Source organism: Theropithecus gelada, chromosome 19 (genome assembly GCF_003255815.1).
Source record: "Theropithecus gelada isolate Dixy chromosome 19, Tgel_1.0, whole genome shotgun sequence".
NCBI lineage: Eukaryota > Metazoa > Chordata > Mammalia > Primates > Cercopithecidae > Theropithecus > Theropithecus gelada.
In genome coordinates, this window is record NC_037687.1 from 12,875,293 (window position 1) to 12,894,426 (window position 19,134).

The window sequence follows — 19,134 nt, forward strand, 5'->3', positions numbered from 1 at the left end:
TTTGAGACGGAGTCTTGCTCTGTCGCCCAGGCTGGAGTGCTGTGGCCGGATCTCAGCTCACTGCAAGCTCCGCCTCCCGGGTTCCCGCCATTCTCCTGCCTCAGCCTCCCGAGTAGCTGGGACTACAGGCGCCTGCCACCTCGCCCGGCTAGTTTTTTGTATTTTTTAGTAGAGACGGGGTTTCACCGTGTTAGCCAGGATGGTCTCGATCTCCTGACCTCGTGATCCGCCCGTCTCGGCCTCCCAAAGTGCTGGGATTACAGGCTTGAGCCACCGCGCCCGGCCTTTTTTTGTATTTTTAGTAGAGACGGGGTTTCACCATGTTAGCCAGGATGGTCTTGATCTCTTGACCTCGGGATCCGCCCGCCTTGGCCTCCCAAAGTGCTGGGATTATAGGCATGAGCCACCATGCTCGGTCCAATTTTAATTTTTTGAGATGGAGTTTTGCTCTCGTTGCCCGGGCTGGAGTGCAATGGCGTGATCTCAACTTACTACAACCTCCACCTCCTGGGTTCAAGCGATTCTCCTGCCTCAGCCTCCTAAGTAGCTGGTATTACAGACATGCGCCACCATGCCTGGCTAATTTTTTTGTATTTTTAGTAGAGACGGGGTTTCACCATGTTGGTCAGGCTGGTCTTGAACTCCTGACCTCAGGTGATCCACCTGCCTTGGCCTCCCAAACTGCTGAGATTACAGGTGTGAGCCACCACGCCCAGCCAATGTCAGTTATTTCTACTGCAGTGCATGAAGGGCTTGCTGTGTGCTGGAAACAATATTCAACGTTTCATTCCCACCTGCTCAGCAACCCTCTCAGGGAGGTTATTACTGGCTCCAGTTTGCATATGAGGAAACTGAGGTTCGGCAACTTAAAGGGACGTGCTGAAGATCACCCACTTAGAAGTGGCCAAGTTAGGATTTAAAGACAGGTTGTGGCAATGGAGGGAGTGGAGATGGGTGTATGAATGTGGAGTGGGTATTTGAGCACAGGTGGTGGTGGGTGCTGAGGAGGTGCAATGAGGATATGTATGAGAGTAGGTAAGTGCACAGCAGCTCTGTACAGTTGTGCAGGTTGTGCACTGCTCAAAGGCTGTGTCTAAGTGTTACTTTCACATGATAGGCATGATAGACTTGTGTATTCATGATGACAATTTTTTGGCAGGTGGCCCTCCAGTGCCTTGTTTGAACAAAATCATTTAAGTCTATTGTGATGATTTTCAGACAGACGGAAGTGAAGCCTGTTGAGAAAGGGGTGTTTTAAAAAACTTTGCTCAAAGGGGCCTTGTGGGTTAGCACTATACCCATGTGTGTGAGTACTGGATGTGTGTGAGGATGGGCAGAAGGGCATGTTCAGGTTGGCATATTTGCTAAGAGAGGGAGGGAGGTGAGGATAACGAGGGTACATGCTGGAATCTACCAAGCTTCTGGCCTGGCATTTCCAGACCTCTGAGAGGAAGACTACGACTTGGATAAGGTGAGGGAGGGAGGCATTTGTTTTGGGTGCGAATTAAGGGGGTACTGAAAATCTCAGTAATCAAGATAATCTTTTGCTCCAATATTTTTAAAAATCAAAATTAATGCAAAAAGTCCATGATGCAAAAATACCAATTTCTTCTTCTTTTTGTTTTTTGAGATGGGGTCTCCTTCTGTTGTCCAGGCTGGAGTGCAATGGCATAATCACAGCTCACTGCAGCCTTGAACTCCTAGGCTCAAGCAATCCTCCCACCTCAGCCTCCTGAGTAGCTGGGATAACAGGTACGAGCCACCACAAATGGCTCAAAATTTTAAATAAAGATGAAGTCCATGATTCAGCCTCACCGGTTTTTTTTTTTTGTGGGGTGGGGAGGAGGCCATAGTTTTGCTCTGTCACCCAGGATGAAGTGCAGTGGCGCAATCTCGGCTCACTGCAACCTCTGCCTCCTGGGTTCAAGGGATTCTCCTGTCTCAGTCTCCTGAGTAGCTGGGACCACAGGTATGAGCCACCATGCTTGGCTGTTTTTTTTTTTTTTTTTTTTTTTTTTTTGTATTTTTAGTATTTTTAGAGTTTTGCCATGATGCTCAGGCTGATCTTAAACTCCTGGCCTTAAGCAATACACCTGCCTTGGCCTCCTAAAGTGTTGGGATTACAGGCGTGAGCCACCATGCCCGGCTTCCAAGACCTTTCTTATTGCTAAGCTCTCAGGCCCTTTATCCTCCTACTCCCTGGGGTTCCTCCTGGGTAGGTTTCTAGTCGGGCCACTTACTGTGGCCAGCCTTCTCCCGTGGACACGGTGAAGAGGGTCAGCAGAGCCCACAGCACGTTGTCATAATGGAATTCATACTTCTTCCACTCCCGATCTCGCGCCTTCACCTCATTCTTCTCGTAGAGGAGGTACTTGCCTCTGCCACAGAGAGTGGGGACTGTTAGCAAACGGGAAAGAGGGGCTGTCTTGCACTTGTCTTTGGTTATCAGAGACAGGGGGAGGGAAAAGAAGAGGGGTCCACCAGCCTAGGCTGCGTCCCTCAGCCTGGGAAGCAGTGGCTCCCCACCCTGCCACCATGCGTCCCTGTGCTTCGTGGGGGATTATGTGTGCATCTACTTCGAGATAAATCCATGGGTGATGGCACGACCTTACTCCTGGTGGGAGAGCTGACCCAGGGCCCAGCGCTTCCAACGTGATAACTTCTAGTCCTCGGGGTGAGAGCCTCAGGCTTGCTGGGGGTGGGGTGGGGGGAGTTTAGGAGGAGGCAGAGAGGCACAGCGGACATTCACAGGTTCATCAGGCTAAGGGAGGTTGCTACTCCTTTTCAAGGCAGGAAACAAGGGTTAGTTCCAGACTCCTACCCAGACATCTGGCATCCTCCTAATTTCAATAAATAGCCATCAAGATAACAACAGGCTATCATGTGTTGCAAAATGCCACTTTACACTGGTAACAATATCACTATATATACACACACATATATATATACACACACACATATATATATGTATTGTGTGTGTGTGTATATATGTGTGTGTGTGTATGTGTATGTGTATATATATATATATTTTTTGAGACAGAGTCTCGCTCTGTTGCCCAGGCTGGAGTACAGTGGCTTAATTTGGGCTCACTGCAAGCTCTGCCTCCTGGGTTCACACCATTCTCCTGCCTCAGCCTCCCGAGTAGCTGGGACTACAGGCATCTGCCACCATGCCCAGCTAGTTTTTTGTATTTTTAGTAGAGACGGAGTTTCACCGTGTTAGCCAGGATGGTCTCGATCTCCTGACCTTGTGATCCACCCGCCTCGGCCTCCCAAAGTGCTGGGATTACAGGCGTGAGCCACCGCGCCCGGCCTATATGTATATATTTTTGAGAAACAAGGTCTCACTCTGTCACAAAGGCTGGAGTGCAGTGGTACCATCATAGTGCATTGCAGCGTTGAACTCCTATGTTTAAACAATCCTCCCGCCTCAGCCTCCCAGGTAGCTGGGACTACAGGTGTGTGCTACCATGCCCTGCTAACTTTTAAAATTTATTTTGTAGGGATGGGCTCTCATTATGTTGCCCAACCTGGTCTCTAACTCCTGGCCTCAAGTAATCCTCCCACCTCAGCCTCCCAAAGTGTTGGAATTACAGGTGTGAGCCACTGCACCTGGCCTCTTACCTAACTTATTTGGCAATGAAACCTGATCTGATTGGACATGAAGCTCTTTATACTTGTTATTTACTCCATTTGGTGTGAATATATATTTTATGGCAGAAATATTGTGTTTGATTATAGGGCTGCCTTAGACCCAGCTGAGGATGTCATGTCCGACATGGGATGTACACAGTCCAACCCTTCTAAAATCTCAAAATATTCTCAACTTTAAAACACATCTGCCGGTAAAGATTTCAAGTAAGGAACTGTGGACGTGTATTAATATCCCTCACATGACAAGGGCGGTGACTGAAAGGTCAAGCAATTTGCTTATGACTCATCCTGTGGCTATGGGTGGTGACTCAAATTCTAAAACCGGTTTTCTTTCTACCCAAGATCCAAGCTGGTTGCAACTGAGTCACTCCCAAGGCTCACCACTTCTCCAGTCTCTGAGCCCAAGTGGCCGATGCCTCTAGCCACTTCCCCCCTGCCCACCTGCTAGTTCCATGGGAATGTGCCAGAAAGCTGAGACCCACCGACAATCTTTCTCAAACTCCTTGGACTCGTCAGTGCAGTGGAAGAACTTCCCCTTGAAGAGCTGCACGGCCACCACGGCGAAGATGAACATGAATAGCATGTAGACGATGAGGATGTTGAAGACATTTTTAAGCGAGTTCACCACACAATCAAACACAGCCTGTGGGGTGGGGTTGACAGAGAACATGAGGGGCTGAGGACCTGCCCAACCTTCTGCCTCCAGTGGCCCATAATACCAGAATACTGCCATTATCATTCCCATTTTTTTTTTTTTTTGGAGATGGAGTCTTGCTCTGTCGCCCAGGCTGGAGTGCAGTGGCACGATCTCAGCACTCACTGCAAGCTCTGTCTCCCGGGTTCACGCCATTCTCCTGCCTCAGCCTCCCGAGTAGCTGGGACTACAGGTGCCCACCACCGTGCCCGGCTCCTTTTTTATATTTTTAGTAGAGACAGGGTTTCACCATGGTCTCGATCTCTCGACCTCATGATCTGCCCGCCTTGGCCTCCCAAAGTGCTGGGATTACAGGCGTGAGCCACCACGTCCAGCCACTATCATTCCCATTTTACAGGCAAGGTCATAAGTCAAGTCCCTAGGGTAAGGCCCCCCAGCTTTCAGAAATAAGTGTTGGAGAAGTTGGACTCAATCCTGGCTTTCTATGGATCTAAAACTCCCAAATGGGATACCAGAGATGCTTTTAAGTGATACAAAGTGAGCCCAACACAGAAAAACAAGGTAACAAAGTTACTTCCTCTCCAATTCTCTCAGTCCTTTTGAGTGAAGGAGAAATTGCTACTATGTTAACACCTACCATTGACACTTTCCCTCTTTAACCAAGAAATTGCAGTTGTCAATGCTCAAAGCCTTGGGCAGGCACCATATTTGGTTAGATTTCAATAACAGTATCTGTTTTCTTCTTTAATTTTTGATAGAGACAGAGTCTAACTATGTTGCCTAGGCTGGTCTCATTCTCCTGGGCTCAAGCAATACTCCTGCCCTGGTCTTCCAAAATGCAGGGATTACAGGTGTAATTTGATTTTTTTTTTTTTTTTAATTCTTTTTTTTTGAGATGGAGTCTCACTCTGTCACCCAGGCTGGAGTACAGTGGCCGGATCTCGGCTCACAGCAAGCTCCGCCTCCCGGGTTCACGCCATTCTCCTGCCTTAGCCTCCCGAGTAGCTGGGACTACAGGCGCCCGCCACCTCGCCTGGCTAGTTTTTTGTATTTTTTAGTAGAGACGGGGTTTCACCGTGTTAGCCACGATGGTCTCGATCTCCTGACCTCGTGATCCACCCGTCTCGGCCTCCCAAAGTGCTGGGATTACAGGCTTGAGCCACCGCGCCCGGCCGTAATTTGATTTAAAGAAACATATTACATAAGAGATAATACTGGGGACCCTCAGGTGAAGCATACACTGAAAGTGGGTGCTCTAATGACTGGATTTTATTTCCTTTAATTTTTTTTTCTTTTTCAATGACAGACTTTTGGAAAATGCTGGTTCATGCTGTTTTGGAATGGGAGCTATTAGAGCCTAGAATAGGTAGATGAAAAGTCAAAATTTTATGGAACAAGAAATCTAGTTCCTGCTTCCCAGATCACGATTATACCCTTTCAAATCCATATGATGCCTTCATGTGAATTAGAAAAAGGGATCTTAACTATGAGACATTTCATCTAAAGAAAAATTGTCATAATACACAGATTATTTTAGATCAACTCACTTTACTGCCATCTGCTGGGAAATTGTAATAATACAAATATCCATATACGATGGCTAGGATGTTATCAGCACCTCCTTTAATGTGTTGTCCTTGAGCAGTGTGCAACCTGCTCAACTGTACATGATAACCGTGACAGTCCCCCCACCTCACCCCACCATCTCTCAATCTCACCTTGAGCTTTGGCAACCGCTTGATGGTTTTAAGAGGTCGTAGCACCCGGAGGACTCGGAGGGATTTAATCGTGTTGATGTCTTTTCCTTTGCTATTGCCACTGTGGAGGAATGTTAGGGTGGGGAGAAGGGAAGAGAGGAAGCAGAGGTCAGGTTGGGTAGGGGGCAGCCCACAGCTCCATGGGACCCTACCCTCCCAGGCCTAGAAGTCTGGGGTGAGCTTGGCACAGCCCTGCCCTTCCTGGTGAAGAGTGGTCCGTTTCACCTGTTAAGCTTGGGCTCAGGAGCCAGTAAGTAGGTGGCTTTTTGTGGTTCTGGTCCCAGGGTTGGTTGAGGGCCCTTTGCCATCTGGCTGGGCCTCAGCAGCTGCATGGAGTGTCCCTGAGACCCAGCACAAGGGAGTTGGCTGATTCCCCACCCCCATTTCTGCATAGCTTTTCTTCTCTTTTTTTTTTTTTTTTTTTTCGAGACAGGGTTTGGCTCTGTCACCAAGGCTGGAGTGCAGTGGCACGATCTTGACTCACTGCAACCTCCGCCTCCTGGGCTAAAGCCATCCTCCCACCTCAGCCTCCCAAGTAGCTGGGACTACAGGCACATGCCACTGCACCCGGCTAATGGTTTTGTCTTTTTTGTACAGATGGGGTTTCACCACGTTGCCCATGCTGGTCTCAAACTCCTCAGCTCAAGCAGTCTGCCCTCCTCACCCTCCCAAAGTGCTGGGAATACAGGTGTGAGCCAGTGTGCCTGGTCACAGCTCTTTCTCTTTTTTCTTTCTTTTTTTTTTTTTTTGAGACGGAGTCTTGCTCTGTCACCTGGGCTGGAGTGCAATGGCGCGATCTCGGCTCACTGCAAGCTCCACCTCCCAGGTTCACGCCGTTCTCCTGCCTCAGCCTCCCAACTAGCTGGGACTACAGGAACCCACCACCACGCCCGGCTAATTTTTTTGTATTTTTAGTAGAGACGGGGTTTCACCATGTTAGCCAGGATGGTCTCGATCTTCTGACCTCATGATCCACCCACCTCGGCCTCCCAAAGTGCTGGGATTACAGGCGTGAGCCACTGTACCTGGCCCCCCTGTGTATTCTTTTTAAAGGTGGTATCAGTGGGCTCTTCAAAAAATGGGATTTTCTCCCCCTTCCAGTGGGATTCTGGAAGATGCTTAAAGTGGCCCTTATACTAAATCTCTCCTCCCCCACCGTATTCCCTGAGCCCGCAGTGGGGAAAATAACTGCGTGCTGCTCCTTTCAGATGCTGATGCGGCTGCTGCCATGGTCTCTGTTGCATTGCTCCAAGGGGCTCTGAGCCCATCTTTGCCAGAGAGGACTGCACAGAAGTTCAGTCCAAGATCTATTGGAACTGAGCTTAGCAATGCAGACCCCAGAGATGCCATGACACCCTTGGCCAACCATGACTCAGGCCCCCCAAAAGGAGGGTATCGAGTGGGACCATGAATAGCTTGTGGTTCATGGCACTCATGACCCATCCAGTTGTCCACACCGGAAACCTGAGAGTCATGTTCAACTGCCTGTCCTTTATCCCCGTCCCCAGTGGGTCACCTTCCTTAACATACCACCATCCGTTCCTGGGTGACATCCCCCATCCCCCATCTCCCAACTTGCTCCTCATTCCCTTGTCTCTCTCTTCTTCCATGTTTTATGCACACAGTGGCCAAAGCCAATGACCATGTCACTCTTTCTCTTGCTCAGAATTCTTCTGGAGCACCTGAATTCTTAGAAGAGCAAGCACGAACTTCTGGGCATGGCATTCAAGGCTCTTGGAAATCTAGCCCAACTTACCTTCATCTTTGTATTCTCATTTATTGCTACGTATCTCAAGCCCCAGCCACGTTCTTTTGCCTCTGTCTGCTTATGCATATACTGTTCCTGTTGCTAGAAATGACCCTCCTCCACTTCTCCAGTCACAGAACTACCCGGTCCTCAAAGCCCAAATTACATGTTGCTCCCTCCGACAGCATTTCCTGATTGCCCACCTCTGGCTCCTGCCAGCTCCCATGTGCTGTTTCAGAGTTAATCTTGTTTCTTCAGTCTCTGGTTTTAGACAGAAAACTCTTCAAAGGCTTACAGTGTAACAGTGCAATTTATTCTTCTTCTCTGTGTTCATTTTCCCTTTAAGCTTTTTTTTTTTTTTTTTTTTTTTTTTTGAGATGGAGTCTTGCTCTATTGCCCAGGCTGGAGTGCAGTGGCATGATCGGCTCACTGCAACCTCTGCCTCCCAAGTTCAAGCGATTCTCCTGCCTCAGGCTCCCGAAGAGCTGGGACTACAGGCATGAGTCACCACATCCAGCTAATTTTTGTACTTTTAGTTGATACAGGGTTTCACTGTGTTGGCCAGGCTGGTCTCGAACTCCTGACCTCAAGTAATCCACCCGCCTTGGCCTCCCAAAGTGCTGGGATTACAGGCGTGAGCCACTGCGCCCGGCCATTTCCCCTTTAATCTTGATTCTTGTCCCAGCCCCTAGTCTGCACCTCGCAGGTGGTCTCAGGACACGTGAATGCCTCCAGGTTGGAGTCTTTGGGTGGGGGGGGGGTCACCTAGAAAACATCTCCCTACAGTGACCTCCGGAGTCATGAGCAGAGCTGCCCCCAGAGACCCCCATCACGATGTGCCTCAGTATCCAGTGTAAAAACATCACTCTTCACACCATTTGCTTTTTTAAGGACTCCATTCTTTCGTTTTCAGGGAATAAGAAGAGAATTGTATTTTAGCCTGCTAGGCAGAGATATACTCCAGGATTCAGCAGTCTGAACATTTTTTTTCTTTTTAAAATCAATATCATCATTATCATCTCAAGGCCGTGCCCCCAGGTGGGAGATACACGTTGGACAGTCACTGAGATAATTTTGGGCAGAACAGGGGCACAGATTAAATAATTGGATCTCACAGGGACATAATCATTTCTTTTTCTTTTTTTTTAAAATTATACTTTAAGTTTTTTTTCCACATATCTTTCAGACGTTCTGCTTTTGCTAGAAAGGAAGCCGCAGGTAGATGCTAATAGGCCTTTAACACCTCCCTAACACTTAGTAATTTTCCTTTTAACAAAGAGCACAGCTTGAAGGCAACAACATTCTCTGATTTCTGTTAGATTTACCTTTTTTTTTTTTTTTTGAGACAGAGTTTCGCTCTTGTTGCCCAGGCTGAAGTGAATGGCGTGATCTCAGCTCATGGCAGCCTCTGCCTCCCGGGTTCAAGCGATTATTTTTGCCTTAGTGTCCTGAGTAGCTGGGATTACAGGCATGCGCCACCGCGCCCGGCTAATTTCGTATTTTTAGTAGAGACGGGGTTTCTCCACGTTGTTCAGGCTGGTCTCGAACTCCCGATCTCAAGTGATCCGCCCGCCTCGGCCTCCCAAAGTGCTGGGATTATAGGCATGAGCCACCGTACCTGGCCTAGATTTACTTTTGCAGTTGCAGATTTATCTAAGGTTAGCAATGCTGGTTGTAAGTGGATAATATAGTTTCCTTTTTCTTTTTTTTTAAATTAAAGAAATGGAGTCTCAGGGTGGAGTGCAGTGGTGCGATCGTAGCTCACCACAGCCTCCAACTCCTGGGCTCAAGTGATCCTCCAGCCTCAGCCTCCCAAATGGCTGGGGCTGCAGGCATGCACCACTGCACCTGCTAAAGTTTCCTTTTGAAACGGAAGTTTAGAATACGTGTTGATAGAAAAAAAATGTCAAGGAACCGTACATCCAGGTTGCACATGGAACTGGCTAAAATCTTGATGTCCCAAACAAGTGATATTTGGGAACACGTCTCCATGGGTGTTTTGCATCTCCTCATCTGAAAACGATTCCATGTTCATTTTATTTTTTTAAATTTTTAAATTTTTTTTTTTTGGGGGGGGGGACAGAGTCTCGCTCTGTCGCCCAGGCTGGAGTGCAGTGGCATGATCTTAGCTCACTGCAACCTCCACCTCCCAGGTTTAAGTGATTCTCCTGCCTCAGCCTCCTAGGTAGCTGGGATTACAGATGTGCACCATCATGCCCAGCTAATTTTTTTGTATTTTTAGTAGAGATGGGGTTTCACCACGTTCGCCAGGCTGGTCTCAAACTCCTGATCTCAAGTGATCTACCTGCCTCGGCCTCCCAAAATGTTGGGATTAGAGGCGTGAGCCACAGTGTCCGGCCCACTTTCATTGCTTCTGATAACTGCTCCACCCAGCTTGCCTATTGAAACTGAACCTCTGCCACTTCTGTTCTCTGCAGGAACTGGTGGGGCATGGGCAGAGGCACTGGCAGGACCCTTTGGGATGCCTCTTTCCCAGGGAGTGAGTTCTGGTCATTCGAAGTGACAGGACGGCGGCAGCAAGGACACAAGGCCACGGAAACAGGCCCAGAACTAACGAGGCTACACCAGAGGACAGATCATGAGACAGAATATGAGAGAGAGAGAAAGAGAGAGAGAGAGAGGGAGAAAGAGACTTTACCGTGCACTGCTCCTGATGATGTGGCATCGGAGGGAGAGACAGATCGTAAGCGGCCTCAGAAGAAAGAACACAGAACACGCACGTACACACACGCACCCCTGAGCACCCCCAAGTCCCGCCCGGGCACCAGGTGTGGGAGCCTCAGGCTCATGGCGCTGGCTGATGTCCATCCTTCCATCTAGAAGCTGCCCCCACCTCTGTTCAGTTCCCCGCCCTTGGCAGGCCCCTGGCACTGCCCAAGAAAGCACCTAGGAAAGCCGAATTTCCAGGTAGCAGGACAGCTGCAAAGCTGTCAGTTACTGAAGGCGAATTCACCACGGAAAGTCACTGCCAAGAGCCGGAGAAACCCTTCTTCTCCAGGCATTGTGGAGCCGCAACGCTTCAGAATGTCTTAAAGGTTGTGAACTTTGAAGCTGAGGGGACCTGGGTTTGAATCCTGATTCTGCCTCTCGTTATCCTCATCTGCAAAACAGGCTCAGACTGGGCGCCGTGGCTCACGGCTGTAATCCCAGTACTTTGGGAGGCCGAATTGGGAAGATTGCTTGAGGCCAGAAGCTCGAGATCAGCCTGGGCAACATAGGGAGACCCTGTCTCTTTCTCTCTCTTTTTTTTTTTTTTTTTTTTTGAGGTGGGGTCTCCCTCTGTCGCCCAGGCTGGAGTGCAGTAGCGGGATCTTAGCTCACTGTAGCCTCAACCTCCAGGGCTCAGGTGGTTCTCCCACCTTAGCCTCCTAAGTAGCTGGAAATACAGGCAAATTTTTCCATTTTTTGTAGAGACGGGGGTCTTGTTATGTTGCCCAGGCTGGTCTCAAACTCCTGGGTTCAAGTGATCCTCCTGCTCAGGCCTCCCAGAGTGCTGGGATTACAAGTGTGAGCCACTGAGGCTGGGCAAGACTCTGCCTCTTAAAACAACCAACCAACCAACCCACCCACCCACCCAGGTCTGTGGAATATTCTGATGTTTGATTAACAATAGCTATGGCTTTGGCTTTGCTCTTTATGGAGAGGTCAGCAAAGAGTTCTGACTTGGGATGGGATTGGAAGCAACTCTGAAGTCCTTTGAGCAAATGCAAGCCTGGAGAAAGCTGTCAGCACCTGGCAGCTGGTCCTCTCATGACTCATTGTTGGAATCAGGCTTGGGGATCATTAGGAACCTTCAACAATGACTGGAGATCCAGGTTAGAAAGACTTGACCAGCATAGGAATGGCAGAAACCCTGTCGCCAAGCAGAGTCTATGGAATTTTCCATCCACGACCCCTTTGGAAGTTAGTGATTCTTTTTTCTTTTCTCTTTTTTTTTTTTTTTTTGAGACGGAGTCTCACTCCGTCGCCCAGGTTGGAGTGCAGTGGCGCGATCTCGGCACTTACTGCAAGCTCCACCTCCAGGGTTCACGCCATTCTCCTGCCTCTGCCTCCCAAGTAGCTGGGACTACAGGCGCCCGCCAACCATGCCCAGCTAATTTTTTTGTATTTTTAGTAGACATGGGGTTTCACCATGTTAGCCAGGATGGTCTCGCTCTCTTGACCTCGTGATTCACCCGTCTTGGCCTCCCAAAGTACTGGGATTACAGGTGTGATCCACTGCTTCCAGCCGTCATATTTTTTAAAACACAGAATGGTTTAAATGTCTACAAATATTTCCAGTGGATTCTCCTCCACACCCCCTCATCTCCTTTTCCTGTAGTCTGACTTGGGATTCTCAAACTCAGTATATCTAGGAATTATTGCATATGTAGAATCATATAGATTCTACTTTTTTTTTTTTTTAATGGAGTCTCACTCTGTTGCCAGGCTGGAGTGCAGTGGTGCGATCTTGGCTCACTGCAACCTCTGCCTCCCAGGTTCAAGTGATTCTCCTGCCTCAGCCTCCCAAGTAGCTGGGACTCCAGGCACGTGTCACCACGCCCAGCTAATTTTTGTATTTTTAGTAAAGATGGGGTTTCACCATGTTGGCCAGGATGGTCTCGATCTCTTGACCTTGTGATCCACCTTCCTTGGCCTTCCAAAGTGCTGGTATTACAGGCGTGAACCACTGCACCCGGCCTTATTTTATATTTTTAGAGACGGGGTCTTGTTGTGTCGCCCAGGCTGGAGTACAGTGGCACCATCATAGCTTACTGCATGCAGCCTTGAACTCCCTGGCTCAAGTGACTCTCCCTCTTCAGCCTCCCAAGTAGCTGGGACTACAGGCGAGAGCCACCACACCCACATTCTTTATGGATGATCGAGGGAGTTTTCAATGATAGTGATTTTTGCCGAATCTGCTGACTTTAGGTTTAATATGGGAGTCTTCTGAACATCACTGCATTTGCCTGTGGGAAGACAGCACCATTTTGACTATTTTCCAGATGAGGAAGCTGAGGCCTAGAGAAAAAGAGTGACTTGCCCAAGGGCAGGCACACAGCTGGGAAGGCAGACTGAGATTCAAACCCAGGTGTGGGTATCTTTTACTCTAATCTTCTTTCCATTTCATCACACTCAAGAAAAATAATGCCTTCAGGGGTGGGGGCTGTTTTGAAGATGCGGATCAAAAGACAGCAGCCCGAGGGCTCCATCTTTGGCTTCCTGACCGTTTGGCTCCTGGGTATGCAGAAGCAGCTTGATCAAGGCGCTCTGCCAGCTGCAGTCCTGCCTTTGGGGGAGGAGCAGCCACGCCAGATGGACTCTTGGCAGTGAGGGCAGGATCATGATCCGCCAGCTGCTGAGAAATGTCAGTTGGCTGCCCCAATGCATGGGCACAGAGCGTGATACCATGTGTGATGGCTCATGAAATGGGGCGTTTATGGTGGACGCATGGACACAAGGGTACACAGTCAGTGAATTGAGCAGGACACACACACACAGAGATATCTGGGTGAGGGGCAGGAGGGGTGGACATCTTCAGGAGAGCTTCAACACATCCCTTGGTGGGACCACAGGGATAGCTTTTTCCCATATCGGAGACAGGGCCACAATCACAGCACTGGGGGAGGAATCCTTGCTTTGACCCCAACAGGCCAGAACAGCAAGATTCCTTTCAACAAGGAAGGGAATAACCTTCTGCTCCCTTCCCCTACTCCCTTCTCCTGGATCTTGCAGCCCTGCCAGGCCTCAAAGAACCCAGGCAGGCCGGGCTGCTGCGTATCATTCTGCGCACCGTGAGCCTCCGTATTCAGGGTTGGGAGATGGGCAGCATCTGACAGCTGAACCCAACCTCAGTGATCCTGTCGGACTTACTTCCCTCCACAGTCCCTCTGGGCCACAGTTTCCTCATCTAGATGGGAAAAACTGAGGCACAGAGAGGCTAAAGGACTTGCACATCTACAGAGAAATCAAACAGACCTGGAGGGACCATTTCCTAAAACAATAAGGTCAATCTAAAACTTGTTGGGACCCTCAGCCTTGTCTATGAGGGGATATGCACACAGGACAGACAAAGCAAGTTAAAAGACCAGAAAGGAAATAAGCAGAGGACCCGGGGTGGGGGGCGGGGAAGTTCAGCACTCAGGCTGAGAACCTCAGAGCATCCCATGCTCCTTCCAATGTGCCAACTATCTGATACAAGGAAAAACAATAAGCAAAGTCCTCAAAGGGTGAGAGACCTTCTCAGGCAAAAGAGGCCAGAAACCTGCAACCAGGCAAAGATTCCAAAACTTTTCTTGGGGAAAAAAGCAGTAGCTCGAGTAGTAGCTCCTATTCTGGCTTTATAGCAGTTTGGCTCTTAGGTGTGCAGGAATGGCTTGATCAAGGCACCTGGCCAGCTGTGCTGGGCCTGCAGCCCTGTCCTGGGGGAGGAACAGCAGCACAGATGGACTGTTGACAATGGGGTGGGGAGGATGTGGTAGGGGTGAGGTTTGAGGGTCTCCTCTCTCATCCCTTTGGCCATCATATAAAGATGCTCCCTGTTGGACTCATGTCTGTCAGCTCTTTCAAAACCCTGGGAGAGTCCTAGGCACTTGCCAGGATCTCACTGGCAAAATCTCACACCTCCCAGTTCCTGCATGATCTACAAGCCTGCCAGGCTTGACAGCATGGCCTGAAATCCCTATTCAGATCCTTTTCTTGCATAAGAATTAAAACAACAATAACAACAATAACAACATTCAAAATGAATTTTCAAAAGTGCAGGGTGGCTTTATGCCTGTACCCATTTCACAAGAACAATGTAAAAGCTTGACTCTGCAAACAGGCTGCCAAATTCATGTGAGTTGTAGGCCAATTTTGAATGCCCTTGTATAACTTGATATTTAAAAAGAAAACTCAGAAATTAAAAAAAAAATCAACTCCTTATGGCAGATTATTTTGTAACACAAAGAATCATTCTGCTATTTTTTTTTTTTTTTTTGAGATGGAGTCTCGCTCTGTCACCCAGGTTGGAGTGCAGTGGCACAATCTTGGCTCACTGCAATCTCTACCTCCTGGGTTCAAGTGATTCTCCTGCCTCAGCCTCCCGAGTAGCTGGGATTACAGGCGCTCCCCACCACACCCAGCTAGTTTTTGTATATTTAGTAGAGATGGGGTTTCACAATGTTGGCCACAGTGGTCTTGAACCCCTGACCTCAAATGATCCACCTGCCTTGGCCTCCCTAAGTGCTGGGATTACAGGTGTGAGCCACCGCACCCAGCTCATTCTGCTAATTGATCTCTGGTGGAAAATAATTTTTGGTTCATTTTTGCAGATTAGCTTTGCTTAAAAGAGGAGGCTCATTGTACCTCCAGGGAACCTAGAAACAGCATGTTGTAAACAATGGCCCATAATGGCAAAAGCTCAACGATTGAAAGACTTGCTCCTAGGCCCTTTGAAGGTCATTCACCTCCCTAAATTGTGATGGTCAACTTGGAGGATGTAGGTGGGACAGTCACTTCCTCAGCATTTTTTTTTTTTTTTTTTGAGACAGAGTCTTGCTCTGTTGCCCAGGCTGGAGTGCAGTGGTACAATCTCAGCTCACTGCAACCTCCACTTCCCAGGTTCAAGCAATTCTTCTGCCTCAGCCTCCCAAGTAGCTGGAATTACAGGCGCCTGCTATCATGCTTGACTAATGTTTGTATTTTTAGTAGAGGTGGGGTTTCACCATGTTGCCCAGGCTGGTCTTGAACTCCTGACCCCAGGTGATCCACCTACCTCAGCCTCCCAAAGTGGTGGGATTACAGGCATGAGCCAGTGTGCCCAGCCCTCCTCAGCATTAAAGTAAGTCAGCTACAACAGAGGTCTGAGAGGAAAGTGACACTGGTGACCTGAATGGCTTGGGCTTGGTACCACTTATCTGTGCCACACTCAGTGGTGGTCACTGGGAGGATTCACAGGATAAAACCCACTCCCCTGGGCACAGGTGGCCAAGGTAAGCATTGTTTGTGGACAGGTGGATATGACAGACATATTCATCCCACTGTCTGTCCTGGTCCCCTGAGCTGTCTGCCACCTCTTGAGCCCTAGGAATCTTGGAGGCTGCTGGGCAGACCCTGCCCCAGAGGAAAGGGGTGGGGGTGCCTGCCTGAGCATGTCTTCCTGTGTCCTGGGCTCTGCCTGTGTCTGAATACCACATCTCATCAGAATGCAGTGGGGGCCAAGTCCCTGATTCCAGACCAATGACAGAGGGTCAGCTTTCTTTCCAAGCTACATGATCCAAGTGAGGCTCACATCACCCAAGGACGTAGGCCAGGGTCATCAGCAGTGAGGGGAGTGAGAAAAAAAGAGAGGAAAAGAGAGAGAGAGAAAGAGGAAAATAAAAAGATAGAAACTGAGAGGGGGTAAAAGGAGAAAGAAAGTGGAGGGAAAAAGGAGAGACACACAGAAAGAGACAGAGAGAGGGAAGAAGAGACAGGGAAGAGAGGAGAAAGGAGGAAGAGAAAGAGGGAGAAAGAAAAGCAGGGGAGAGGGAGGGAAGTGGGTGAGCGGCAGAGAGGGGTCGAGAAACCCTTAGGTTATTTCCATAGGAGAAGGATTCATTCCAGGCTGAGGGTGGTAAAACATTTTGGCTTTTTAGGATTTAAATTTTCTCAGAGTCTAGCATGATGTCTACCTTGCACATTGAAGGACCTGCTTAAATAGGTGATGGAGGGAGAGAAAAGTATACTTTATTATAATACATTCTTTTTTTTTTTTTTTTGGAGACAAAGTCTCACTCTCTCACCCAGGTTGGAGTGCAGTGGCATGATCTCGGCTCACTGCAGTCTTCGTCTCCTGGGTCCAAGCAATTCTCTTGCCTCAGCCTCCTGAGTAGCTGGGATTACAGGTGTCTGCCACCATGCCTGGCTAATTTTTGTATTTTTAGTAGAGACAGGGTTTCGTCATGTTGGCCAGGCTGCTCTCGAACTCCTGACCTCAGGTGATCCCCCTTCCTCAGCCTCCCAAAGTGCTAGGGTTACAGGCGTGAGCCACCGTGCCCAGTCTATTATAATACATTCTTATGTACACTGTTTATTAGCTAAAAAAAAATCATCTTTTTGGGGGGGCAGGAACAGTGCTAACTTGATAGGGAACAAATTGTATCTCAGTTTTATTTTACATTTCTCTGAATTCCAAGGGTTGATTTACCTCAATTTTTACTAGTTGCCAGCATTCTATCAGATTTCTGTTTATGTCCTTTGCCCATTTATCTATTGAGGAGGACTGTTTCTTATTGACTTGTAACTGCTTTTCATATTTTAAGGACATGGACTCCTTGTCTTATTTGTCACAATCTTTATCCCCTAATTTGATGTGCATTGTATTTTGTTTTATTTAATTATTGATTGATTTATTTACTTTTTAACCTACAGAACAGCTTGCTAAACCTGTTTTTTTGTACTCATCACTATTAAAATTATTCAGTAACCATATAAAGAGTAATACTCTAAATAGAGAATTCATTGATTTTTAACTTTTAAAAAGTTTTATTTTTTTGAGACAGAGTCTTCCTGTGTTCCGCAGACTCGGGTGCAGCAGCATGATTTCATCTCACTGCAGCCTTGACCTCCTGGGCTCAAGCAATTCTCCCACCTCAGCCTCCCATGTAGCTGCTACTACAGGCATACCACTATGCCTGGCTAATTGTTTTTTTTTAAGAGATGGGTTCTCCCTATGTTACCCAGGCTGGTCTTGGCCTCCTCGGCTCAAGCAGTCTGCCTGTCTCAGCCTCCCAAAGTGCTAGGATTACAGGTGTAAGCCACCATGCTTTGCTCTAGTAGTTAAATAGATACTAGAGGGTAGTAGTCAAAAACTTTGAGGAGAGGGAAGGAGGTGGGGAGGGAGAGGAGGAGAGAGAAAAAGAAAAGAAGAGTAAGTGAACAAAAAGAGAGAAGAGAGAAAGAGGAGGAAGGAGTGAAAGAGTAAGAGAAAGAAATACAATCAGCCTCCCAACCTTCATGACACATCTCCAGCTCTGAAGCATCCAGAAACTCTGGAGATTTTTTGTTCTAACACGACTTGACCTCATTGTGTTCCCAGAGAAGAATCTAAGTGTGGCCTACTTTATAGCCCTTCAACTGGAAATGGGCCACCATTTTGGTCCTCCTGACAAACCAAGTCCTCATTGTTTGGTGAGGGAGACCATTCAAGGGCCCCTCCAGATCGGCTGAGGAGGAAGCCCCTGATTTTCCCACTATGGGAGTGAGTGGGTCAAGATCCTTTCAAAATCTTTCAGGGAATGATTCACCATGATGGGCACAGCCAGCGTCCCCAAGATTTGTTTCTAGATTAAAGACTTATTAGATGTTTCTCATCCTGCTCCAAATGTCTAGAACTTCGGGAATGTACTGCTAAGTCTGCTATCAGGGCCTTAATGGCTAATGGCCACTCAGCTGTTGGGTACCATCTTGAAATAGTCACCCAGAACTTGGGGGCCATTTGGAAATGGTTGCCCTAGAACTTGGGTGCCATTTTGGAATGGTTACCCAGAACTAGGGTACCACCTTGAAATGGCTGCCCAGAACTTGGGGGTCATCTTGGAATAGCCACCCAAAGCTTGGGGACCATCTTGGAATGGCTACCCAGAAGTTGAAGGCCACCTTGGAACTCAGGGACCATGTAAGAATGGCCACCAAGAATTTAGAGGTCATCTTATCATGGTAGCCCGGAACTCAGAGGCCATCCTGGAATAGCCACCCAGAACTTGGATGCCACCTTGGAATGGTTGCCCAGAACTTGGGGGCCACCCTGGTACTTAAGGGCCATCTTGCAATGGCTGCCTAGAACTTGGGGCCATCTTGGAATAGCCACCCAGAGCTTGGGGGCCATCCTGGAATGGATACCCAGAACTTAAAGGTCACCTTGGAACTCAGGGACCATCTAAGAATGACCACCCCAAATTCAAAGGCCATCTTGGAATGATGGCCCAGAACTCAGGGGCCATCTTGGAATGGCCACCCAGAACTTGGATGCCATCTTGGGATGACTACTAAGTGCTTGGGTGCCATCCTGAAATGGCTGCCTACAACTGGGGCGCCATCTTGGAGCTGCATGATGACACATGACCTTTCAGAGGGCAGAGAATCCTAGGACTGCCAGGAGAAGTGAAAGACACACAAAGGGAGTCACCGGGTCTACAACTACGGGGCCTTCAGGCACAGGGAGGGGGTCAGAATTCTCATGCACATTCATTTCCTGATTGTCTCTTTAGGGACTTTCCAAAGAGACAGAGGTTTAGGTTGCACTTGCGGAGCAGTAGGGGGATGAGATGTTCCGGCGAGGCTAGTCTACAGAAAGC

At 48.4% G+C, this 19,134-nt stretch overlaps 1 protein-coding gene across 3 annotated transcripts in view; it reads right to left on the reverse strand.

The window, feature by feature from the left end:
- The window catches only part of CACNA1A (calcium voltage-gated channel subunit alpha1 A), a 309,344-nt gene that overhangs the window by 57,015 nt on the left and 233,195 nt on the right, over positions 1-19,134 (reverse strand). For all 3 annotated transcript variants that reach the window (XM_025366939.1, XM_025366938.1, XM_025366937.1), the window contains 3 exons: positions 6,028-6,127; positions 4,137-4,297; positions 2,241-2,378 (listed from right to left, as the gene is read on the reverse strand). In XM_025366939.1, coding sequence (XP_025222724.1) covers positions 2,241-2,378; positions 4,137-4,297; positions 6,028-6,127 — 399 coding nt within the window. The remainder of the gene's footprint in view (positions 1-2,240; positions 2,379-4,136; positions 4,298-6,027; positions 6,128-19,134) is intronic.